General features: G+C 48.4%; 1 protein-coding gene across 4 annotated transcripts; it reads left to right on the forward strand.

Moving 5' to 3' along the window:
* The first annotated feature begins 12705 nt into the window (after positions 1 to 12705).
* Positions 12706 to 24010, forward strand: ECHDC2 (enoyl-CoA hydratase domain containing 2). 4 transcript variants are annotated; one of them, XM_084784568.1, is made up of 10 exons: positions 12750 to 12938; positions 17027 to 17094; positions 17171 to 17258; positions 18473 to 18559; positions 19697 to 19789; positions 20586 to 20642; positions 20788 to 20975; positions 22205 to 22255; positions 22877 to 22924; positions 23481 to 24010. In XM_084784568.1, exons 1-10 carry the CDS (start codon positions 12806 to 12808, stop codon positions 23556 to 23558), a joined length of 891 nt encoding a protein of 296 aa, XP_084640694.1. In that variant the 5' UTR covers positions 12750 to 12805; the 3' UTR covers positions 23559 to 24010. The 4 variants fall into 4 exon arrangements, 3 of the variants coding, with proteins under 3 accessions (XP_084640693.1, XP_084640692.1, XP_084640694.1); XM_084784567.1 differs by lacking the exon at positions 23481 to 24010 and having other exon boundaries at positions 12706 to 12938; positions 22877 to 23474; XR_014779716.1 differs by having other exon boundaries at positions 12748 to 12938; positions 22205 to 22924.
* Positions 24011 to 25629: the final 1619 nt, after the last annotated feature.

Consider the following 25629-nt stretch of genomic DNA (forward strand, 5'->3'; position numbering starts at 1 on the left):
TTTTTTTTTTTTTTTTTTTTTTGGTTTCCATAGCTCTGCTTCTTGTTAATTGTTCTTACTAACTGAAGTGTGCCAACCAAGATGTGAGTTTTGTGCATAAAAGACCGAATTTGACTGTATAGAGTGTGTGTGTTCATGTGTATAACATTTCTGAAGTTCCCTCTCTCCCTCTCTCTCTCTCTCTCTCTCTCTCTCTCTCTCTCTCTCTCTGAGACAGGGTTTCTCTGTGTAGCCTTGGCTATCCTGAAATTGGCTCTGTAGTTCATGCTGGACTCAAACTCATAGAGATCCACCTGCTCTGCCTCCCAAGTGCTGATATTAAAGCCATGTGCCGCCGCCACCCAGCTCTGAGATGCTTCCTAACCCTCAGGACCTGTGTACTAAGAGCCTCTCATAGATCTCTGTGGCAGAAAGCATCATGTAGCTAGAGGAACACTCTCTAGGATGCCTCTTGTAATTGTCTTCAGACTGCAGGAACTTAAGGGTGAATGTTTGGAACTGGACAGAAGGCTCAGTGGCCAAGAGCACCTGCTGCGCACACAGGGGGGCCTGGGTTTTATTCCTAGCACCCACGTGGACACTCACAACCAGAAGTCCAATTCTACCCAGAAGTCTAATTCTATTGTATCTGATGCCCTCTTCTGACCTCCATGGGAACTGGGCACGCATGTGGTGCATACACGTGCATGCAACCAAAACACTCGCGCACATAAAATAAAATAATCCTTAATGGTGGGTATTTCCAAACTCCATTTGGCTACCAGAGGAGGGTAGCTGAGGAGCAAGCAGGGCACCGGGGGAACGTGCTGCAGGTGCACTGGAAAGCATCCAGGAGGAGACAAAGCAAGATAGCTGGAAGGAAACATCAGAGACTAACCCTCGAGTGCTGACGTTGAATACCAAGCATGCTCAGTAAGGACGGAACCCACTGTTGTGGGGTCGGGGGGTCCCTATAAGTGTTGCAGTTGACAGGGAAACACTCTGTGTGAGGGAAGAGGTAAAACTCAACTTAGTCCTGGCTCAAATTTCTGGAGTCTGACACTAGGCCAGTTTATTCTAGACATATTTTAGTACAATATAATTTGGGGGGAGGGAAGTCTCATGATCATCTCAATCCCATGTGCCCAATAAAGCTTAAGGCATGACTACATGGAAAACTCTTCTGTAAAGTATATGTGACCTCTGCCATGAAGATGGGTTCTATAGCTTTTAAGGGGATAAGATCTGATGTGATCTCTGACTGAGAACAAGAGATCAGTGGGCTATAAAGTACATGTGGCCTTACCCCTAAGGATGGGCTCTATTGCCTGAGAAACACAGCTAAAAATAAAGGGCTAGGGAGGGACAGTCTGGGAGAAGCCCTGGGAGATTTAGGTGAGGTCTGGCTTCTACAGTTAGCAAAGGTCAGCCGAAAATTAACAATATCCATCCCCAGCCTTAGGAGTGGAAAACAGGCATTCGCTTTCTCCACTGAGGAGAAAGCCTTGTGTGACCAACACTCCTGGTTTCCCGAGTCTTCATCTATGAACACTCACGCCTTCTACACGCTGTCTCTCTGGGGGAGCGGGGGAGGGGAGCCAAGTTCAAACTGAGATTAGCTGCCCTCAGGGATACTATTGGGAAAGGCTTGCACCAGGCAGAAAACTGCAGCAAAGAATCTCATAGTTCATAAGTCATTTTCACTATTTCAGAAGGCCTAGTGGAGATCCATTTACTAATAACAATACATATGCAGTTTTAAAATCATCAGCATAGAGGGGTTGGAAAGACGGCCCAGTGGTTCACAGCATGTGCACACACACAAACACATTTACATAAACACTGTCCTAATTAGGGTTTCTATTGCTGTGGTGAAACACCATGCCTAAAAGGCAAGGCAGGAAGGAAAGGGGTTATTTGGATTACATTTGTCCACTACAGTCCATCACCGAAGGAGGTCAGGACAGGAACTCAAACAGGGCAGGAACCTGGAGGCAGGAGCTGATGTGGAGGCCATGGAGGGGTGCTGCTTACTGGCTTGCTCCCTATGGCTTGCTCAGCCTGCTTTCTTACAGAACCCAGGACCACCAGCCCAGGGACTACACCACCCACAATGGGCTGGGTACTCCCCCATTTGATCACTAAGTAAGAAAATGCCCTACAGGCTTGCCTATAGCCTGATCTTATGGAGGCATTTTCTTTCTTTTTGTTTTTGTTTTTTTTGGGTTTTTTTGGGGGGAGGGGGTTTTGTTTTTGTTTTTCAAGACAGGGTTTCTCTGTGTTAGCCTTGGCTGTCCTGGACTCACTTTGTAGACCACACTGGCCTTGAACTCACAGTGATCCACCTGCCTCTGCCTCCCAAGTGCTGAGATTTAAAGGTGTGTGCTACCACTCCTGGCCACAGGCATTTTCTTAATTGAGGTTCCCTCCTTTCAGATGACTTTATCTTGCAATAAGTCAACATAAAACTATCCAGCACACACACACACACACAATGAAAATAATAAAAGAAAAATTTTAAATCAGCAAAAGAGCTAGTAAACTGGCTCAGTGGATAATGGAAAATGCTGGCAAACCTGACTATCTGAGTGTGAACCCCAAGACCCACATGGTGGAAGGAGAGAACCAGCCTGAGAGTTGTCCTCTGACTTCTGTGTCCACCTTCACCGCTTGTCTACACACACACACACCCACACCCACACACACACACACACACACACACACACACACACTAATAATAATGATGATGATGGTGATAATAATAATGTATGAAAATCTTAAACCAGCATAAATTCAAAATATCCATATCTCTAATCTATTTAGTAAATCAGAACCATGGAGGGAGGAGTCTCCTCTTATGGATCCCTAGAGCCTAGAATGGAGAAAGGCACTTACTAAATGGGTATTTTGTTCTTGAAAGTCTGATTGGCTGATAAAGACAGCAATGTGATTGATTAATGGATCAGACACAGCTACCAAGGAAATCAAATTCTGTGTGTGTGCGTGCGCACGTGTGCACGCACGCGTGTGCATGTGTATGCATGTGGAGACGAGGTGAAAGTGAGGTGTCTTCCTCAGTTTTCCACCTTATTGTTTGTGCCAGAGTCCCTCACCGAGCCTGGAGCTGAACAATTCGGGTAGCCTGGGTGGCCAGCAAGCCTCGGGGACCTTCCTATCGCTGCTTCTACAACACTAGCTATATATGGTAGCTGTACCCAGCTTTTACATGGCTACACAGAAAAACCCTGTCTTGAAAAAACAAAACAAAACAAAACAAAAGACGACTCAACAGGTCTGCCAAGCCAGACAAGCTGAGACCCGTATGGTAAAAGGAGAGAAAAGTAACTTCCAGTTGGTCTCTGAACTCCATGCATGCACCACAGCATGTGCACACACACATGCAAGTGCAAGTGCTCACACGCACACACGCACACTGACACTGAAAGAATAAATAACTCAAAATGTAAAAATAATTTTAAGGCGAGTGTGGTGGTGCCCACTTATAGTCCCAGCCCTTGGGAGGCAGAAGCAGGTGCATCTTTGTGAGTTCGAGGTCAGCCTGGTCTACGAAGTGAGTCCAGAACAGCCAAGATAACACAGAGAAACCCTGTTTCTAAATAATAATAATAATAATAATAATAATAATAATAATAATAACAATAATAACAACAATACGAACAATAATAATAATTTTTAAAACATCAAATAAATATTGAAAAGCTGTGCATGGTGGCGCATGCCTTTAACTTCAGCTGGAGAGATAGAAGCAGGACAAGAGTGTGCAAGCCTGGCTTGACCTACCCAGGGAGACTGCACAAGGGAACAAAACTACCCCATATCACTGTTGTGTCTAACAAATATGAATGGCAAAAATGCCTTTTAGACATGTAAAAACGGTTTAGTGTCTTCCAACATAGAAGCAGTTTCACAGAGCTTTATAGTAAAAGAACAAAGCAAGCTGTAAATCAAGGCATTTTAAATTACGTTGATTGGCACATCAAAGAAGCAGGTTATGGGTTTAGAGAGATGGCTCAGAGGTTAAGAGCGCTGCCTGCTCTTCCAAAGGTCCTGAGTTCAATTCCCAGAAACCACATGGTGGCTCACAACCATCTACAATGAAATCTTGTGCCCAATTCTGGCCTGCAGGTATTACATGCAGGCAGAACACTGAATACTAAATAGATAAATATTAAAAAAAGAAGAAGAAGCAGGTTACAGGCAGACAGGTAGGCCTCAGATGCTATCTGATAGCCAGATGAAAAATAAAAGGAGGACATAATACTGGCTGACGGGACAGTTAATTGCAGATACAACAGAGAGCACAACCAGAGGCATCTGGGAATCTGGGAAGATCCAGACTGAACATAGCTAGCAGACTGAATTGGGGCATGAGACGAGAGCAGGGCCAGACAGACCAAGAGAGATCCAGGCGTGGAGTCAGCCCAGAGACCAAGAGACCAGGAGTATCCAAAATGGCTGAGTTATATAGGGATCAGAAGCTTGGGGACCCAGGAGGAACAGGCTTAGGTTATGGGGTGGAGTGAGAAGTGCTGGGAGGAGCAACAGTGTAATCAGCATAGTGAAAAATGCCTTGTAGACATGTAAAAATTGTTTAGTCTGTAACCCCACTACACCCAAAGCTGCACCTGATAACCAGAACCCGGTGACATCATTTGCTCAAGATACCAAATGTAGTCCTAGAATCCCATGATGCCCATTGGACAGTACGTAAGCAGTGGTCTTCCCTGCACCTCTGGAGAGATGCCACCTTGATCTACCCTGCGGCTGGAGAATCTCCCCCAGGTTAGAGACTGGAGCCTGCCCTTCAGCTAAGATACGTCGCACAGCCTAAGCACAGCCTTGAGGAGCTAGGCTTAGGACCCTAGTTAGGAATTTCAAGAGTGTGAACATTGTGTGACGACCCTCAGCATAATAAACTCTAACCTTACTGTACTAACTATCATATCTCTACCTTCCTGCTTGTGACCAGCAGGTACTGAGTGACACTAGGAAAGCTGCTGAAGTCTGCTTTGACATGTTAACAGAGGCTGGGAGCGGTGGCGCACGCCTGTGATCCTAGCACTCTGGGAGGCAGAGGCAGGTGGATCTCTGTGAGTTTGAGGCCAGCCTGGTCTACAAAGCCAGTCCGGGACAAGCAGGACTACAAGAGAAACCCTGTCTTGAAAAAACAAAAAAAAGATATGTTGATAGGCACCTCAGCCATTTGTCACAAAGAGCCTCTGAGACTTAACACTGGCATCCTTTAGTGGAAAATAGAGTTTTATTAAGCTGATACATTCCAAAATTTGGTTTCGCTCACTTTTTGCTTTTGTGGGGGGTGTGGGGTGGGAGGGGGGGGCTTTGGTGGATAGAGCACAGTGCAGGCTGGAGGATGGCAGTTTTGGATTTCCAGTATCTACATAAGGGCGGAGGAGGCACACCAGCCCAGCTGTAACCTGCTACTCAGGAGATCCCCTGACTTTGTAAACCAGTGAGTCAGGAGAGCTCCCAGTTCAGAGAGGCCTTGACTCAATAAATAAAGTGAAGAGCAACCTTGGGCTCCCAAACACGTGTGCAAACACATACCCTTGCAAACAGGCATGCACACATACACTCTCACACACACACACACACACACACACACACACACGTCACTGGTTTCGAAGGTAACCCATTAGAATCTCACTGTTGGCTGCACCTTTCACCTCTGACTGAAATATCGACTGCTCTAAAACTGCAGATCTTCAATACCACTTCCTAAGTCCACAGCAAAAGATGTCTTCGGCATCTCAGGTGTCAACCCAAGACACACAGCTTTCAGCTCAAAGAGAATAAGAGATAGTTTATTCTGGAACCAAACTTGAATGGCCATGGCCCAGAAAACATGACAGGACAGAGTCATAAGCCAAGTGTTGAGAGCCAGGCTCAACCTAGGCTTTCTCAGAAGCCCTGCAGAAAGGACCAAGGGAACCTAGTCCTGACTCCTTGCCTCTCGCCAGGCTTGCCAAGGTTTGGTCTGGGGTCAGGGAGGGCCTTGAAGGAGTTAAAATATCACTTCCTGGGACCTTGGCTTTTCCCTGAAGAGATTGGACTTTGTCCCAAGGCCACAATGCTCTGTGTTCCCTTTATGCAATATTGCTTGCTTAGCTTTCTGCTTGCTTTGGCCCACTTCATCCTCACAATCAGCATACGAGATGCTGTACTTCTTAATAAGCTGCCTGCATGAGCCATCAGCTTGTGTAAGACCTCCTGATCCCAAACTTCCTTATCTCTGTTGTCTCATCCCCTGGTCCCCTTAGGACTCTGTCACCCGCCACCTAGGTCCATCAAGGCAAGTTTGAAATGTGTGGGTGGGTACATAAGAAAGGGGGTACAGAAGAATGGGAGAAACCTCTCGTGCAGGCCTCAGATGCAAGTTTTTGGGGTTGGTGGAAGATAGTGGTCTGCTAAGTTAACAGGCTCCAAAGGTGCTTGTTTGTTTTCAGTCTACTTTATCTGTTTGTGTTGTTTGGTTTTTTGAGACACGGTTTCTCTCTGGCCTGGACTCGCTTTACAGAGCAGCCTGCCTTGAACTCACAGTGATCTACCTGTTTCTGCCTCCTGAGTGCTAGGATTACAGGCGTGTGCCACTACAGGCGGCTATCAAATCCCAGCTTCTTTTCAGTTGGAGGTGGGTTTTTAGTAAGTGTCTTTACTAGTCTCGTGCCCCCATGTTTTACAGAAGGTACTGTGTCCTCATGGCTGTTAGCTGTATGGCACCCAATCTTTGATATAAGGGAAAACACAAAGCATGACTGGTTTAAACAGAACTGAGAGACTTTTTTTTTTATAACCATTTGTCTCTTTTTTAAATTAATTTATTCATATTACATCTCAATTGTTAGCCCATCCCTTGTATCCTCCCATTCCTCCCTCCCTCCCGCTTCCCCCCTACTCCCCTCCCCTATGTCTGTGACTGAGGGGGACTTCCTCCCCCTGTATATACTCATAGGGTATTGAGTCTCTTGGTGACCTGTTATCCTTCCTCTGAGTGCCGTCAGACCTCACTCTCCACTCAGCGGTAGAGAATGTCCTGTCCATCGGCTAGGACTGGGTAGGGGTTCGAAGTTTACTGCCTATATTTTCCTTGGCTGGTGCCATAGTTTGAGCAGGACCCCAGGACCCAGATTTGTCCATCATAATGCTCTTCTTGTAGGTTTCCAGGACCCTCTGGATCCTTCTATTTCCCCATTCTCCCATGGTTCTCTCACCTAAAGTCCCAATAGGATGTCCTCCCCTCTGACCCACTTTCCTGGTAAGTAAAGTCTTTCATGGGACATGCCCCTTGGGCTAGTGTTTTGGTATAAGTGAGTATATACCATTTGTCTCTTTCTGCTTCTGGGTGAACTCACTCATTATGATAATTTCTAGTTCAATCCATTTGTCCACAAATTTCAGGAATTCCTTGTTTTTAATAGCTGAATAGTATTCCATGGTGTAAATGTAGCACAGTTTCTTTATCCATTCTTCTACTGAGGGACACTTAGGCTGTTTCTGTGTTCTGGCTACTATGAATAAGGCAGTTATGAACATGGTTGAGCACATGTCCCTATTGTGTGGTAGAGCATTTTCTGGGTATATTCCAAGGAGTGGAATAGCTGGGTCTTGAGGAAGCCCTATTCCCATTTTTCTGAGAAAGCGCCAGATAGATTTCCAAAGTGGTTGTACTAGTTTGCCTTCCCACCAGCAATGAAGGAGTGTTCCTCTCTCTCCACATCCTCGCCAGCATGTGGTGTCACTTGAGTTTTTGATCTTAGCCATTCTGATGGGTGTAAGATGGGATCTCAGTGTCAGAGAGCTGTCCTTGACTTGGCATTTCAGCCTATAAAGTGGGGAAAATGGGCGCTGTAAAGGCTTCTGTACCTTCCTCAGGCTGACATTAGGGGGGATGTTATCAGGGTCTAGAAAGGCTGAGAAGCTAGTCAAAGGCTATTGGGGCATTCAACAAAAGCATCTGTGTAGCTGATCTAGTTAAAGAGACAGGGAGCAGTCATCTCTGGCTTACATCAGCTTCCAGCAGGTCCAGATCTCAGCAGCTCTGGATGGAGTCTGTTAGCCGGGTGAAAATCTATTGAGACAAATAAAGACTAGGGACAGAAGTTAAAATTGTGTCTATAAGAAAGTTGGGGTAGGCTATGTCTTTGTTTTGTTGTTGTTGTTGTTGTTGTTTTGTTTTGTTTTGTTTTTCGAGACAGGGTTTCTCTGTGTAGCCTTGAGTGCCCTGGACTCACTTTGTGATCCAGGCTGGCCTCGAACTCACAGCAATCTGCCTGCCTCTGCCTCCGGAGTGCTGGGATTAAAGGCATGTGCCACCACGCCCAGCCTAGGCTTATGTCTTTGAAACCCAGTAAAAGTATGAAAAATTTTTTTCAGTCCAGAAGACTTGATATACAGATCGGACAGACTCGTTTTTAGCATCATGAGAAGCACCCTTAAGTCTATATTTGGAATACAACCAAAGGGAAATTAAAACCTTGAGCTTGGGGCTGATTAATAAGCAGCCAGTACTATACCAGTTTATTATAACCACTGATCTCATTTTAAATCTACAACTTGTACTTATGTACCTTAAAACTTTTAAAAGATCTTTTAACTTTTATAACTTGTACCTACCAACATTTAAACACTTTTTTAGACCCTGTCTCAAAAAACAAAAACAAAAACCCCTCAAAACCACAAATACCCTTTACAGAAGCAGGACTCAGCACACAGTGGTTAGTTATCAAGTGATAGGTGAATGGGAGTCTGAGGTAGTAAATTCTAAGTAGGGTGAGATGGGGGCAGTAAATTCTGGGGGCAGGGTTGAGATGGGGGCTAGTGGAGAATTTTTAACTTGTTCTTCTCAGTTTACTATTACTTTGTTTGTCCTCGTTATCAGCCTGCAATTCTTAGCTTGCTTTGCTCAACTAACAAGGTTATTGTTATGATGGTTAAGTCGAAAACACCTGGACTCCTATATTTCTTTAGCTAATAATGTTACGCTGAGTTCAGGCCACCTGGACTCTTACAAAGGCTACACAGAGAAGTACTGTCTCAAAAAACAAAACAAAACAAAAAAGAAGTAGAAGCAGAAATATTTATAGTTGAAAGCCGAGCCAGGAGTGGTGGTGCAAACCTTTAATGCCAGCACTCAGGAGGCAGAGGCAGGTAGATCTCTGTTTGAGGCCAGCCTGGTCTACAAAGAGAGTCTAGGACAGCCAGGGCTCTGTGTAACAGAGAAACCCTGTCTTGAAAAACAAACAAACAAAAAGACAAACCTGCATGTTTAACATTTCTGGTTTCCCTAGTGATCTGTGGGCACAAGAATCTTTGTGTTCCCAACAAGAAAGAAGGAAAGAAGGAAAGAAAGAAAGAAAGAAAGAAAGAAAGAAAGAAAGAAAGAACGAACCGGGGGAAGAAAGAAAGAAAGAGAGAGAGAAGAAAGTTATAAGAATGGCCTAGGAGGCAAAGGTCAAGAATGTTTTAGAGGGGCTGGAGCACTGGTTAGGAGCACTGGTTGTTCTTCCAGAGGTCTTGAGTTCAATTCCCAGCATCCACATGGTGGCTCACAGCCATCTATAATGAGATTTGGTACCCTCTTCTGGTGTGCAGGTGTACATGCAGGCAGAACACAGTATACATAATAAATAAATAAATCTTAAAAAATAATGTTTTGGGGTGAAAAACAACAACAACAACAACAACAACAACAACAGTAAAACATCCTGAGTGAGATGCTTCTGAAGACTGAATGCTCCCTTCAGCGATGATCTTCCTGCTCATTGCTCCACGCTCCTCTATCTCTCTCTTTAAAAGTCCTTCATAGGAGCCAGGTGCAGTGGTACACGCCTGTCATCCCAGCACTCAGGGAGGCAGAAGCAAGCCATCACTGTGAGTTCAGGGCCAGCCTGGCCTACAAAGCAAGTCCAGGACGGCCAAGGCTACACAGAGAGACCCCTGTCTTGAAACACAACAACAAAAGCCTTTTGAGGAGCAAACGTCAAAGGAGGCAGGGAGATAGCTGGGAGGTGGAGCAGGAGCTTGCCCACAGTCCTGCGTCCCTGTGCTGAATGAGGGTAGGTGAGGGAGGGGTGAAGAGGTGGAGAGGGAGGGGGAGGGGGAAGGAAAGAGAACACCAATCTTCTGGTGTCTTCACCATCTCAAAGGCTGCCAAGCACAGCTGGTGTATTTTCTTCATCTCAGGGATGGGGACACAATAAGTGTGGTCTCGCTATTGTGACTGTGTTTATGTCTTTTCCTTTGGGATGCCTGTTAACCTCACAGAAGCGCATCAAAGCACAGAAACTACTTACTCCTTGTCTTACCTTCAGTCAACTTGGATTCCAAGAATGGCAGAGCATCCTAAGACCACCCTCAGGTAAGGGCAAGGCTGTGTCCTGGAGCATACCGTTGTCTCCTGGCAGCCAATCCCTCCCCTCAAGCAACAGGGACTCTTTGGAACACTTTGAAGGACCATGACAGAGGCAGTGATCAGTCAGCCAACACTTAGACAACACATCAATTGCACACACCGTTTGTCCCTTGTTTTATTTTACTTTTCTATTCAAATGTACCATTCATCTCAGCACCCCAAGACAGACCCCCTCTATTGTCACATTGATCAAACCTCATTTCTCTATCCCTTATCATCCCCTCTCTTAAAAAAAAAAAAAAAAAAAAGAAAGGGAACAGGTCAGATGGTTTTGTACATACTTGACACCCAGCCCTAACTTGATACTACTGTGGTTTTGTCTGCCTAGAAATGAACTGCCTGAGTAATTACACAGGCCCCCGGTGATGACTAGAGAAACTTAAGATGAGGCATCCCCTAAGGCCTGGGAGAGCCTCGTGGCGTGCAGGTGGGATATGGAACAGGGTGGTGATGCAGGTGATGCAGGTGGTGGTGCACACCTTCAGTCCACGCCCTTGGGAGGTGGAGGCAGTCCGTTCTCCAGCCTAATCTACAGAGTGAGTTCCGGGACAGCCGACATACCCTGTCTGTAAAAAACAGGGTCTATCCCTACGGGAAAGGAGATGAAATGGTCTTTTATTACTATATACTGGGAAGGAAAAGACAATGGAGGGATGTAAAACAATTTCTTGCCCAGCTGTAAATTCCATGGACCTTTGCAATGCATATCTTCCTGATGTCGCCCTTAATGGCCCCTCTTAACTTCCAATTCCGCACAGCACATTCTACTGGCTCTAGGACCTCTGTCCTGCTAACAGTAAAAACAAATTCACCTAATATATATTTGAATTGGGTCTAAGTCTTTGGTCTTTCCCAGTGGATTCAAACACCACAATAGTTTGTTAAACACACTTGTAACTCTTGGCGGAGGACCAAGATTCGATATCCAGCACCCACAGAGTGGTTCACAGCTGTCGGTAACTCCAATTTCAGGAGAACTGATGCCCCTTATGGTCTCTGGGGGCACTAGGTTAGCACATGGTGTTCAGGCATAAATACAGGTGAAACACTCATGCATAAAAAATAATAAAATAGCCGGGCGTGGTGGCGCACGCCTTTAATCCCAGCACTTGGGAGGCAGAGACAGGGATCTCTGTGAGTTTGAGGCCAGCCTGGTCTACAAAGTGAGTCCAGGGCAGCCAGGTGGGTTCGAAGGGAGGTATAGGCATTAAAGAACCCCAAATAAAGTAGGTTTGAAAAAGCTCAAAGCCTACAGGGCCCCACTTTGTAACCCTGGGTGCCTTTAAACTCACAGCAAACTGCCTGTCTTTGCAGTCCAGGAAAGGTGGTGGCTGACTTTTCTGGCCTCTACTGGAAACCAGGCACACAGATGGTTCACAGGCAAAACCCTCAAACACACACGGCTATAGATAATAAAGTAGTTTTGTCTGATATTTGCATAGCCATTCCTAGCTGTAACTGCAAGGATTTTTTTTTTTTTAAAAACCGTGTCTCAGTGTAGTCCTGACCGACCCAAACCTCAATATGTAGACTAGGTTGGCCTTGAACTCACAGAAATCTGCCGGCCTCAGGCCCTGGAGGGCTGGCATTAAAACCGCAGCGCCCAGCTTCTCCTTCAGTTTTAGAAGACAGTTTGCTGAGTGTGGGGTTCCTGCTAAACAGACTTGGATCTCCCTCCCCTCCCCCCCCCCTTTTTAGCACTTCGAATATAGATGGCATGGTTTGCTGTGTTATTTGTTATTTTGTTTTGTTCACCACAGCCTGGTGGCAGTGGGTGATCCCCGGCTATTTGTGGTCCTGAGACACCAGTCTCCCTCTGCGCAGCCGCAGATATCAGTAGATTGAGTTTTAAACTCTTAGGATAGCCTAACGCTGCACCCGTAACTTCATTTCAGACGCTTGGCTGATTACCCTGGGTGACCCACCAGGACCCTGCAAGGCCTCTGCAAAGGTAGGTTAGGTGGACAAAGGAGGACAGTAGCTGGTGGATCCTCACTATTTCTGTGAGCCTAGGTAGGCAAACTGGGAGGAGCCAGGCGCGACCTTCCTCCCTTGTCACTACCCGCCAGTGACTGATGAAATGACATGAACCGATACACGTGAAGAAAGTGCACACAACAATGGTTTGGGACGCCACCTTCCTTGTCCGCGCATTCGGAGGAATCTTCCGCGTGCCCACGTCGCACGGAGAAGCTGAGCTTTCCCACACCGGGAGGGATGGCCTGGGTTCTCCAGGGTCTCAGGCTGCCTCACCCTTCTCTCCGCCCATAGGTGGAGCCCTTCGCGAGGTCTCACCCGCCCCGGAACACCGACGTCCCAGCTCTGCCTGCCTAGGAGGTGGCCGGTTTCCGCGCCACCGTGCCAGCCTGCTCCCCAATGCTACGTGCCCTGCCCCGCGCGCTGCGCCTCCCGCGCCCCTGGAGGTGCCCCGGGGCCCGCGACTGCGCTTCGCACGCAACGACCAGCACACCCGAGATCCAAGTGCACCCGCTGACAGGTCCCAACCAAGGTAAACTTGCGGGATGGGCGAGACGGGACTCAACACATGGGGAAACTGAGGCGGGAGGCCAGGAGGATTGGATCTCAGTTCTCCCCAGGGCCGAGAGGGTGCTCCCGGATTTTGTCTGTATCCATCTCCTCAAACTCTCTGGAGGCCTGAGGAGGTGTGAAGCAGAGAGGAGGGCTCCGAACGGAGCTGTGCGCCAGAGATCGGGACGAGAGTGTTGTGTGAGCCAGGACTTTTCCCTGGTAGGGCCTTGGCAATGCTCCAGGGGGGTGGAAGCGGCTGAACCAATCTGGCTGGGCCTGACGGGACAAGGGGGGGAGGAAGGCACAGCGTCCGCGGACACACAGAGAACGTTCAGTACCATCGGCAGTTAAGGTCTTTTACTGTACAACATGCTGTGAAGTACGTGTGTGTTAGGACCTCAGGTGCGGTAACTGTGTGTGTAGACGCCTCTCTCCAGTCTGTGTAGACCCCATTCCATCTCCGTCCCCGTGTTTGACATATTGTTCCTGTCAGATTTGTTTTCTTTCTTTCTTTCTTTTTTTGTTTTTTGTTTGTTTGTTTTGTTTTTTTTTTGTTTTTTTTTTTTTTTTTTTGGTTTTTCGAGACAGAGTTTCTCTGTGTGTGTAGCCTTGGCCATCCTGGACTCACTTTGTAGACCAGGCTGGCCTCGAACTCACAGCGATCCGCCTGCCTCTGCCTCCCGAGTGCTGGGATTAAAGGCGTGCACCACCACACCCGGCTATCAGATTTGTTTTCTTATTTTATTATTGAATGTGGTTGCATGTGCCACAGGGCACACTTTTTGTTTCTCAAGACAGGTTTCTTTGTGTAGCCGTGGCTGTCCTGGAATTGCTTTGTAGACCAGAACTCACGGAGATTCTCTTGCCTCTGCCTCCCTGAGAGCTGGGATTACAGGCCTGAGCCACTGCATCTGGCTCAGGGCACACTTTGTAAAAAGTAATTTATGTCCTTGGTGTGCATTTATATCTGTGCATCACATGAGTGCCTGGTGCCGGTGGAGGCCAGAAAGGGGGGTTACATCCCCTGGAATTGGAATGACAGAGGGCTGTGAGCGGGCAGTGGGTTCTGGAACTTGAACCCAGAACCTCTGCAAGAGCAGCCTACATTCTTTTCTGCAGAGCCACCTTGCTGGCCCCTCGAATCAGTTTTCATTTACACATAGGGCTTTGCACTGGGCTTTATCCAGTGTCTCTTCAAAGCCCTTCAAAGCCTGCATGAAGTTTTGAAGAGCTGCTTTTCTGAGTAAATCTATTCCACTACCACCTTCCTGCTGATGCACACTGGTCCCTCTGTGCATTTGTCACTTTTGACAGACACGGAGGGCCTCCAATGTCCCACCAAGGCAGAGTATAAAGACAGGGAAAGTTATGGGGACCTGGGAAGAGAAAGGACCGCCCCCCCACCCTGGAGTCTGATTAAAGCCTCTGGGCAAGGGAGAATATAGCAATTGCATCATAGAGTTGGGCGTGATAGCACATACCGTGAATCTCAGCACTTGGGAGGCAGACACAGGTGGATCTCAAACTGTTTTGGCCAGCCTGGTCTAAAGAACAGGCTACAGGCTAGCCAGGGCTACATAGTGAGGCCTTGTGAATAATAATAATAATAGTAATAAAATAATAAAGCTGGGCATGGTGGTGCATGCCTGTAATCCCAACATTCAGGGAGGCAGAGGCAGGCAGACCTCTGTGAGTTCAAGACCAGCCTGGTCTACAAAGCGAGTCCAGGACAGCCAAGGCTAACAGAGAGACCCTGTCTTGAGAAACAACAACAACAATAATATTCCACGTGGACTGCTGAGATGGCTTGGAGGGAAAAGCCCTTGCTACCAAATCTGACAAGATCCAATCTGAATCCAGAGTTCCACATGGTAGAAAGACCTGGCTCATTCAAGTTGTCTTCTGATTGCCATACATTGGACATGGAATGTGCATGTCCACACATGCATACAGACGTACACACAATAGATAGTAAGTAAATAAATGTAATTTTTGATGGCATGGTGAATACACCTTTAATCCCAGCACTTGGGAGGCAGAGGCAGGCCGATTGCTGAGTTTGAGGCCAGGCTGGTCTACAAAGTGAGTCTAGGACAGCCAAGGCTATACAGAGAAACCCTGTCTTGAAAAACAAAAGCAAAAAAAAAAAAAAAGGTAATTTTTTTTGTTGGTTTGTTGTTAGATTTGGGTTTTTGTTTGTTTGTTTGTTTTTTGTTCTTCGAGACAGGGTTTTTTTGTGTAGCCCTAGTTGCCCTGGACTCCCTTTGTAGACCAGGGATTAAAGGTGTGCGTCATCACTGCCTGCCTTGTTTTGGTTTTTGAGGCAGAGTTTCTTTGTGACTCCCTGGCTGTCCTGGACTCACTCTGTAGACCACCTTGGCCTGCATCCTGGAGATCCGTCTGCCTCTGCCTCCTCAGTGCTAGGATTAAAGGTGTGTGCCGCCGCCACCCCACAATAAATGATAAATTTTAAATGATTCCAACGTAATTAACAACACTTATATGAGGCCTTTCACCCTTCCAAGTTATGAACCTGTAATTTTCCAGTAAGGCCTTCTGCCTGCAGGCCACAAGGGGTCCCCTAAGCAGTTGCAAGCCGGGTCACTGGGAAATAAACTAAAGTTTCTAGCCAGTGATTAGAGAAGACCAGAAGTAGAAAGTGCCGGCTTCGGCAGCAGCTTTGGTTACAGAAGTTCATGCTGCTGTGGCGGTGATCACCGTGATCCTGAAGTGGACTGTTCAGAACTGGACTGCCTTAAAGGTAGTCCCGCCTTTTGCCAAAGAAAGGACTGCATCATGGCTGGCAGCTTCCGGCACAGGGCTGCCAGGTGTAAACTACTAAGCAAGGGGCTGCCTAGCCCACTCCCAACAATTTTGCTATGACAGGCAGAAAACTTAAAAGAGATTTCTTCAGTGGTGGTGGCTCAGGCCTTTATTCCCAGCAGTCAGGAGGCAGAAGCAGATGGAGCTCTGAGTTCAAGGCCAATCTGATCTACAGAGCTAGTACTAGGACAGCGAGGGCTACACACACACACACACACACACACACACACACACACACACACACACACACACACAACTCTTGTCTCCAAAATCAAAACAAACAAAATATTTCTACAATAAAGATCTAGGAAATTAACATTTACAAGATGTTTTTTAAAGATTTATTTATTTTATGTATATGAGTGCTCCGTTTGCATGTGCACCTGCTACACCTGCAGGCCAGAAGAGGGCATCAGGATCACACTACAGATGGTTCTGAGTCACTATGTGGTTGCTGGGAATTGAACTCAAGGACCTCTGGAAGAGCAGCCAGTGCTCTTTTGTTTTGTTTTGTTTTTCAAGACAGGGTTTCTCTGTATAGCCTTGGCTGTCCTGGACCTCGCTCTGTGGACCAGAGCTGGCCTCGAACTCACAGAGATCCACCTGCCTCTGCCTCCGGAGTGCTAGGATTAGGCCACCACACCTGACTCTTTCTTTCTTTCTTTCCTTCATTTACTTTTATTTGAATGCCTTGGTGTTTGGCCTACTTCATACATGTACGTCTGTGTGAGGCTGTCAGACCTTGGAGTTCCAGACAGCTAGTTGTGAGCTGTCATGTGGGTGCTGGGAATTGAACCCAGGTCCTCTGGAAGAGCAGCCAGTGCTCTTAACCACTGAGCCATCTCTCCAGGCCCCTCAGGTCTATTTTTTGATCCCGACTAGTGAAGAGAAGGACGTTTGCCTGGATATTATTCTTTAGAGGGAAATGTGTGGTTGGGGGTGGGAGGGAATAATATAGGAGTTGGAGAATTAAACGCATGTATATTGGGCTTGTGGGTCCTGTGTCTCGCTGGTTGCTCGTTGTTCTTGTTGCTTTGCTTCACAGTCCACAAGCCCCTTTCTTCCTTTTCTGGGGTAGAAAGAGCAAGGATTATTCTATTTAATGGTCAGAGAAACTGAGGCCTGAGTGTGTGGCTTGCTGCAGTTCATACACCTCCCGCCTCCCCGCCTCAGCTCCTCTGAGAAGGACCGGTTAGCTTACTTAAGGCTGCCTGCCAGTCACTCAATGGTGCCTGTCCCTTGCAGGAATCACTGAGATTTTGATGAACAGACCTCATGCTCGAAATGCTCTGGGGAATGTCTTCGTTAGTGAGGTGAGAAACGGTACATCAGGGTGTGGCCAGGGATGGGCCGCGAGCTATCTTGACTGCGCCCTCTGTCCTCTTACAGCTGCTGGAGGCCCTGGCCCAGCTTCGGGAGGACCAGCAAGTCCGAGTCCTGCTCTTCAGAAGTGCAGTGAAGGGTGTGTTCTGTGCAGGTGGGTCCCCAGCCACCCTCTCCTCTTTAGGAATTGGGGTGCCTTAGGGCTCTAGCATTTTACAGAAAGGAACTCACTCAAGACACAGCAGGTAACTTCCTTGCCAAGTTTGAGTGACACAGCTAGTGAGGGTCAGAACAAGATTCAGTTTGAAAGCTGGACATGGTGGCACACGCCTTTAATCCAAGCACTTGGGAGGCAGAAGCAGGCAGATCTCTGTGATTTAGATGCCAGCCTGGTCTACAAAGTGAGTCCAGGACAGCCAAGGCTACACAGAGAAACCCTGTCTCAAAAAACCAAAAAACAACCAAAAGAGATTCAGTTTGGACTTGGCCTCTCTGACCCGTATCTTCGTTCTTTCTGTTCTACCTTGCTCCCTTCTCTCCCTTCTGACCCTTTTTTTTGGAGGAAATGGAGACACTGAGTCCCAACATGCTCACAAGATAAATGTCAGTACTTGTCACTAGAGCTGCTCAAACCTGCATCATCTAGCTTTCATAAGGGAGCCTTGAACTTGTTTCAAAGGCTAGAGAAATATGTACCTCAAATTTATAAGAGGGAAATAAAAAAAATACAGCCATAAGCACCCTTTTGTATCCCACTAACCCAACATCTATCCATCCATCCACCCATCTATGTTTTTTCAAGACAGGGTTTCTCTGTGTAGCCCTGGCTGTCCTGGACTCACTTTGTAGACCGGGTTGGCCTTGAACTCACAACAATACACCTGCCTCTGCGTGCCACCACGAGGCACCCCACTAACCCAACCTTTAAAGAACTAATTAGTGGCTGGGCGTGGTGGCACACACCTTTAATCCTAGCACTTGGGAAGCAGAGGCAGGTGGATCTCTGAGTTTGAGGCTAGCCTGGTCTACAAAGTGAGTTTCAGGGCAGCCAGGGCTACACAGAGAAACCAAACCAAACCAAACAACAACAACAACAAAAAACCCAAAACAAAAGAATTAATTAACGGACCAGGGTGCAGTGATCGGTGCTCTTAACCACTGAGCCGTCTCTGAGTCACCCAGGACGTTCACTCTGATGCTCTGGTTGCCGCTGTCTGTCTGCGCTGGTACCTGCTTCCCCTCCTGCGGCTGGGTTTCCCAGTTCCTTTCCTTCCTCCCTGGCTGCTTCTGCCCAGGTCTCCTTTGCTAGCACCTGGGACCTGGGGACTGGCCATTTCACAGTGGCCACAAGCTGCTTGCCCTCTGCAGGTGCGGACCTGAAGGAGCGGGAGCGGATGAGGGATGTGGAGGTGGGGATCTTCGTCCAGCAGCTCCGAGGCCTGATGAGTGAGATCGGTGAGAGTCTGAGCGCGGGGTGGAGGACCAGGGGCCTGCTGGCACGTCCTCCCCTGCTGGCACGTCCTCCCCTGCTGGCACGTCCTCCCCCGGCTCTACCTCTTCTCTGAAGAGTATTCTTTTTGACTTTGAGCTCAATGGGGACGCAGATGACTCGCTCTTGAGAGGCACAAGGGATTATATAGACTAGAGGTAGGGGATTTCTTCTCTTCCTCCTTCTAAAAAGTATTATTTTAGACACCCTATGTAGTCTAGGCTGGCCTTCACCCATTGCTGGGATCGCAGGTATGCATACGCCACCATGTCTAAACTACAAGTTATTTCTTATTTTTTTTGTAAGATTTATTTATTGATTACATATACAGTGTTCTGCCTGCATGTACACCTGCACACCAGAAGAGGGCACCAGATCTCATGATAGGTTGTGAGCCACCATGTGGTTGCTGGGAATTGAACTCAGGACCTCTGGAAGAGCAGACGGTGCTCTTAACCGCTGAGCCATCTCTCCAGTCCCTACAAGTTATTTCTAACAGAAGTAGCCCTAGCTCTTTAGCCATGTGCCCCAGTCCACTGGGCCTCCTCCTCGTCCTCAGATTCCTGCCCCGTGACTCCAGAGCAGTCAGGCTCACTGAACACACCGTCAGGCTTTGGCAATGGCTGTTCCTATTACTGGGTGTACCCTTTCCAGCTACCTGAATCTTCAGCCACCCTTTGGCTCCCTCCTACAGGAAGTCTTCCTTGCCAACTCTTTATGCTCCCCATTATGAGAGCACAGAAGGCCTCAGACTGTGGTTGCCTGGTTATGAGCTTGCCTTCTTCTTAGGCTGCTCCCCACGGGACAGGGCCACACCTGACTCAGTTCCATGCTGGCACCCTGCACAGGGCTCGGCACGCAGGAAGGCAGGTCCCAGCAACAGGTCCCTTCTGACGTCAACCCACTTTCCTGTTCCTAATCCCCTCTTGAGCCCAGAACTTATTCTATTGGGGAAAAACAGCTTCCTTCCCAGATAATCTGTCTGAGGTACCATGCGAGGTTCCCCGACCTGGGCTCTACAAGGCCCTCTAGGCTGGCAGCCTTGGGCCTCTGTCCTGGACATGTCATCCTTTGCAGGCTGAGCCAGTCTTCTGTTTCCACAGCGGCCTTCCCTGCACCCACCATTGCGGCCATGGACGGGTTTGCCTTGGGCGGGGGCCTGGAGCTGGCCCTGGCCTGTGACCTCCGAGTAGCAGGTACTTGGCATGGTGGAGCTTGGGGGATGGGATGAGGCAAGCAAGCCAAGCTGGGAAAATCAGGGTTTTGTACTGAGAGAGTAGGAGACACAGAGGAACCACACACTGCTGTCATACCATGCCCATGAGAACTGCTTTCCTCATCTGAGAATGGGTGGAAAACAAACAAACAAACAAACAAACAAACAAACAAACCTGAGCCATACCTGATCAGGCAGCAAAAGGATGGGAAGCCAAAGAGGACAAAGTTAGGGAGTTTGACCATCTAGATTTGGCTTAAGTTAGATTGCTTGACCTGAACAAAGGCTGTTTTTCACTGTCCCAGCTCGTTGCAAAGGTCACTGGGCAGTGTCAACCTGGTTCATGATTCCTGCCAGGCTTGTTACTTGTTCTACAATTGAGTCCTAAGTAGTGGAGGATCAGGAAGGTCACTGGTCATTTTTCAAGGTCACGCTGAGCTGGGAGAGCCCTTCTCAGAAGTAGAGTGAGTGGCACCCGGTGCCCATGTCTGCACGCCTTCTCTCAAGCCTAGGGATAGTTACATATGTATCCAGGAATGCAGCTTTTGTTCCCGTCGGTCCGACGCGGGCAGAAGGGTGGTCATATTTTCCCACAGGAAGGGGAGACCTGATGAGCCCCCAACTGCAGCCACTGGGGTGGTGGGTTGCTAGCCTGCCCCCCTTCCTTTCCCCCACTCAGGCTAGGACTCTTCCAGAAGAGTCTGGAGAGGCAGAGCTGCAGACTAGTTAGTAACGGAGGGTGGGCAGGGGCCCACTTCCTTCTGTTGTTTCAACAGCTTCCTCAGCTGTCATGGGGCTGATTGAGACCACTCGAGGACTTCTCCCAGGAGCAGGTAAGGTCACCTGACCCCGCTTAGCTTTACCACCTCCTCGTCCTTGGGTCCTTTCCTCCTGCCACCTTGACTGTTCCCGGGATGAGCTCCTCTAGGTTTGCCCTTCTCAGCCTGACTCACTGCTCTCACCTTTCCATACTGGCAGGAGGGACTCAGAGGCTGCCCCGCTGCCTGGGCGTGGCCCTCGCGAAGGAGCTCATCTTCACAGGCCGCCGACTGGATGGGGTACAGGCCCACGAGTTAGGCCTGGTCAACCACACTGTGGCTCAGAATGAGGAGGGTAATGCTGCCTACCACCGGGCCCTGGCCCTGGCTCAGGAGATCCTGCCCCAGGTATGGTGACAGCTGGGGCACAAAAGGGGAGGAGGCATAGGAGGCCAGTGTTTCCCGGAGCCACATATCTAAAGACATAAAAAGTGAGCCCCTGAGCCGGGCAGATCGCTGTGAGTTCAAGGCCAGTCTCATCTACAAAGAGACTCCAGGACAGCCAAGGCTACGCAGAGAAACCCTGGTTACTAGGGAAGTCAGCCAGTGAAGTGTGTGCCTCCCAAGCACCAGAGTCTTGAGTTCAAGCCCCAGAACGAATGCAAAACTGCCAGGGGTTTGGAGGCCTGCCAGCTTAAACTAACCGGGGAGCCAACGAGAAACCGGACCAGCAACCCGAAGGGTAAACGTGAGGCTGTCATCTAGTGTCCACACACCTACACAGGCGTGCATACACACACACAAAGACACACTCATAAGAAGTAGAATCTGTATAAAATTTTAATAACCTTGAGGGCAATTATATTAATTTAAAAGCATTTTTAAACATTAAAAAACAGCCAGAATATAAACTTACAAAAATATTACCCATACATAATTGGCAAACATTAAGACTACATCTGAAGCCAGCTGTGGCAGCAAACAGCCGTAATGCTAGCACTCAGGAGGTTGAGGTAGGATTTCTTTGAATTCAAGACCAGCCTGGGCTACTGTAAGTAACATTTTTGTTAGAGAGGAGGGGAAACTTATCCGGTCTCTTAAATTAAAACCACCCCTCACACTGTGGAGTTGTGAGATGAGGGCTACTGAGGGGAAGAAACAGCCTGGGAGCAGAGGGACACACCGAATGCATGTGGTGAATATGTAGCACTTCAATCCCATGAAATCACATCTGTGAAATGTGCTTTGTCTGTGATCACATACCTGTGACCCTGAGGCTAAGGACCACAAAGGAACACCCAGCCTCAGTAACTCACCAAGATCTTGCCTTAAACATTTGCTCAGAGGTGAGGGGCCCACGGTGGGCCACCCTGTGGGAGGGCACTTGGCTAGCATGGACGAAGCTCTGGTTTTAATGTCCAGCACCAAAGACAGATTGCATGACAAGCTCAGGTGGCTAAGACTAAAAGGGCCAGGGAACGTGCTTCCTTCAATATGGAAAAGGAAGCTTTACGAGGTAGAAGGATGGATGCACATGAAGAAATTAAACCCTATCAGTAGGTACCGACTCAGACCTGCACCTGCCTATTCAACGCGCTCCCTTTAGTCCAAGTCTTGGGATATTTTCTCTCCCCTAGGCTCCCATTGCTGTGCGCCTTGGCAAAGTTGCCATTGACCGAGGAATGGAGGTAAGATTCTACATACGTCGTCGTTGGCTTAGGGGGTGGCTGTCAAACACTTGTGTGTATGCACCTCACTTCAGTGGGAACTGTGGCGATATTTTTCATTGCATTCTATCCCCATCACTTCTACATAGAGAAGAAACAGGTTCAGAAGGGTAAGAAAGACCACATAAGTGAGCGGTAAAAAGGCAGGTATGTGGTCCTCAGCTCATGTACCGTTAGTAACGTGACGTAAGTGCAGGCCTCAGGACACTAGTTGCCTGTCAATCCTCCCTCTGCATGCTGCAGCAGGCCTGAAATGAGAACTGAGATGCGGGATGATGTATGTTCAGGGCCTAGAGGTATCAATGGCATTCTCCACAAAAAAGCCGGTGCGGGGGGACTGGCTCGGTGCTTGCCTGGCCAGCAGGGGAGTGACCCAAGACCTCCTCTATTTGGGGAAGGCCGTCCTCTTCTACCAAGCATGTGGCCTTGGGAGGGATGTACATGGAGTGGTGAGGGAGGAAGGAGACACCCACCTGGCCAGCCACATCAGCCCAATGAGCCCTGGCAGTTCAGGCTTGTGGAGACAGTAGGGTGGGCTGCCTCATCTATGTCATACTGACTCGGGGAGCACTTTTTTGGCAGGTGGACATTGCATCAGGGATGGCTATTGAACAGATGTGCTATGCCCAGGTATGTCAATGCTGTTTGGGGGGGACTGTGGTTTTAAGGGAGTCAGTCACAGGTCTTCACTGGAGACTTTGCTCACTCATTCGGTAGCCAGAGAACCACAGAACAGACAGATCCTTCAGAAAGCGGGGAAAAAAAAATGGCCTTTTCTGCCTGGTCCCAGTTGCCTCTATGGGGCGCTAAACTGGAGTTGGTATGCTGAGGGTTGGTTAGGACACACAGACAACACCGAGAGCACACTGTCTTGCTCAAGCGACTCTCCATCTTAACAAGTAGGCAAAAATCCTAAGCAAAGAAGAGACTTGAGAAGAGAACCTAGCGCCACCCTCATGTGTGCTCTGAACTTTCCAACAGCCAGAGCTGAGCTCTGCAGAGGCCAACAGTAGTGACTGCACAACTGCTAGAGGCTGGCCTTCCTGAGACAGCAGCCTCCAAGGCTCATGACTTTGCATGACCCACACTTCAGAGACAATGGAAACACCTGAACCCAGACAGTGTCACAAGCTTTTTGGCCTCTGGTCCTATTCTTCCCAAACAAATATCCATTGTGTCTTTGCAGAACATCCCAACTCAGGACCGGCTAGAAGGGATGGCAGCCTTCAGGGAGAAACGGCCCCCAAAATTTGTCGGCAAGTGACCCAGGACACTTTATGGCGTGCGCTTAAAGACTGGGACCCAGAGACGTTTGCAGCAGGCTAGCCCGCCTCAGCTCACCTCTGGCCTTCAGTTTCTTCACAAGGACAATGACAGACATTGTGCCTAGAACCAAGGTGTTTAGCCCTCCACCCACTGCCTTCCACACTGCTCACCTTGGCTGGTCACTGGGGTCCAGGCTTTGGTCTGTGTCACCGGCCCTGACTACCATGGAACAGTGAGAAGAAGAAGCCTTCATCTCTTCCTCTCACAGAAGAAATCCATCCGAGCTTACTTGAACAAGTGTCAGGAGCCAGGCCAGACTCCAGCTCTCTGCAGACAACGTAGAGAAATTCTGGGCAAACCATATAACCTCGTCTAACTTTTTTTTGTATCTGAGAATCAGTTATAATGACTTAAAATCCCTTGCGTTCAATAAACACACTGCAACTGTTAGCTTATCCTGGAATGGTGGAGGACGGGGGGCGATGGGCGCCTTCTGCAGACACAGTATGGCAGGAAGGCCTGCTAGTCTCCTGGAGCACTGACAGAGGGCTAGCAGCTCTGAGAGGAAGGAGGAAATGAGGTGAGCAATGCGGCTCAGTGCCTGCAGGACACGTGGCGCTTGAATTGGCATGAGCAAAGGTGAGCTAGAAAAAAGGGGATGCAGGGCCAACTCCTCACAGGTTTACCTAAATGACCACCTCCTCTCCTCTCCTCCCAAAGCTGCCTAGGGGTCAACTTCTGCCAAGACCTGAGCTCTGGCTGAGCATCCTCGGCACAAGCTCGGCCTGCAGTCTTGTCTTGGAAGCACGGTTTGGGGCACAACTGACCTTACTGTTGATGTGCTGCCAAAGCATATACCAAGCTTATGTCTGTGTCCAGGGAGGGAGAAAATCCACAGGAGCCCAGGCCTTAGAATCAGCACCACCCTCACAGCCTTCCTGATCTTTCTCTCATCTGCTAAGTGAAGAGAGGACCCCAGAAGACTGCTGGGAACGAAAGCAAAGTTGAAGGGGTGCCTGGGATAGGGAGCCGCACCACACCAGATATTCCCACGCACACCTTCCCACTAGCAAGGTTGGAACCAGGAACACAACGCTCCCAGGCACTAGACCTCAGGCTCACAAACTATAGACCTTACTGTGAAATCAGGCAGCAGAGTGTGAGACCTAGTCATAAGCTCTGCTTGAGTAGCAGCAAGGTGACATGGCTTGAACATCAGATCCTTCTGCCTCTTCCTTCTCAGTGCTGGGATGATCACTCAGAACGTGGCTTAGAATAGCTAAGAGTGGGTTTCTCCCTCAACTGGCGCTCAAAGGGGACTTGTGGTACTACTTCAGTTAAGCAATGGCCAAGGGGCCAGAAAGATAGCTGCCTGTAACTCTAGGCCCAAACCCAATACCCTCTTCTGGTCTCCGCACACGTGCATGCACTTACACACAAACATGTATGCACATTTTAAGAGCTGGATAACTCGAGCTAAAAGCACAAAACTCTAATATCCAGGGGCCTACGGAGATGGTTCAGCAGTTAAGATCACTTGCTGTTCTTGCAGAGGACTGGGGTTTGTTTCCCAATATCCATATGGTGGTTCACAACCATCCACCATCCTAACTCCAGGCCCAGTGCACTGCCTTCTCACCTCAGTAGGCACCAGGCTCACACATGGTGCACAGACATGCAGGCAACACACACACACACACACACACACACACACACACACACACACACACACGTAAATAAAGGAAGAAAAAAAAAAACCTCTAAACAAACAAACTCACTCTAATACCTGAAGAGGAATTTACGATTTACTTTCATTCTTTGACACTTAGCTGAGTGAAAAAACTTCTCACTAAGGAGAAGGAATCCATGCCATTCCTCAGAGCAGTTTTGCAGGACACAAACTCTGCAGATAGTGTTCATACTGCAGGGGCTGATCTCATAAACTACCCCCTTTTGTGTCCGCATTGGGAAGAGCATCCACTGAAATGTTCTGCAAAGACTTCTTAGGGCCCCTTCTCTTTCAACCTTGGCCATAGCTTTACCAAAAGGACAATTCCCTATGCATTCTT

The sequence above is a fragment of the Acomys minous genome, assembly GCF_964271855.1.
Source record: "Acomys minous genome assembly, chromosome: 6".
Lineage (NCBI taxonomy): Eukaryota > Metazoa > Chordata > Mammalia > Rodentia > Muridae > Acomys > Acomys minous.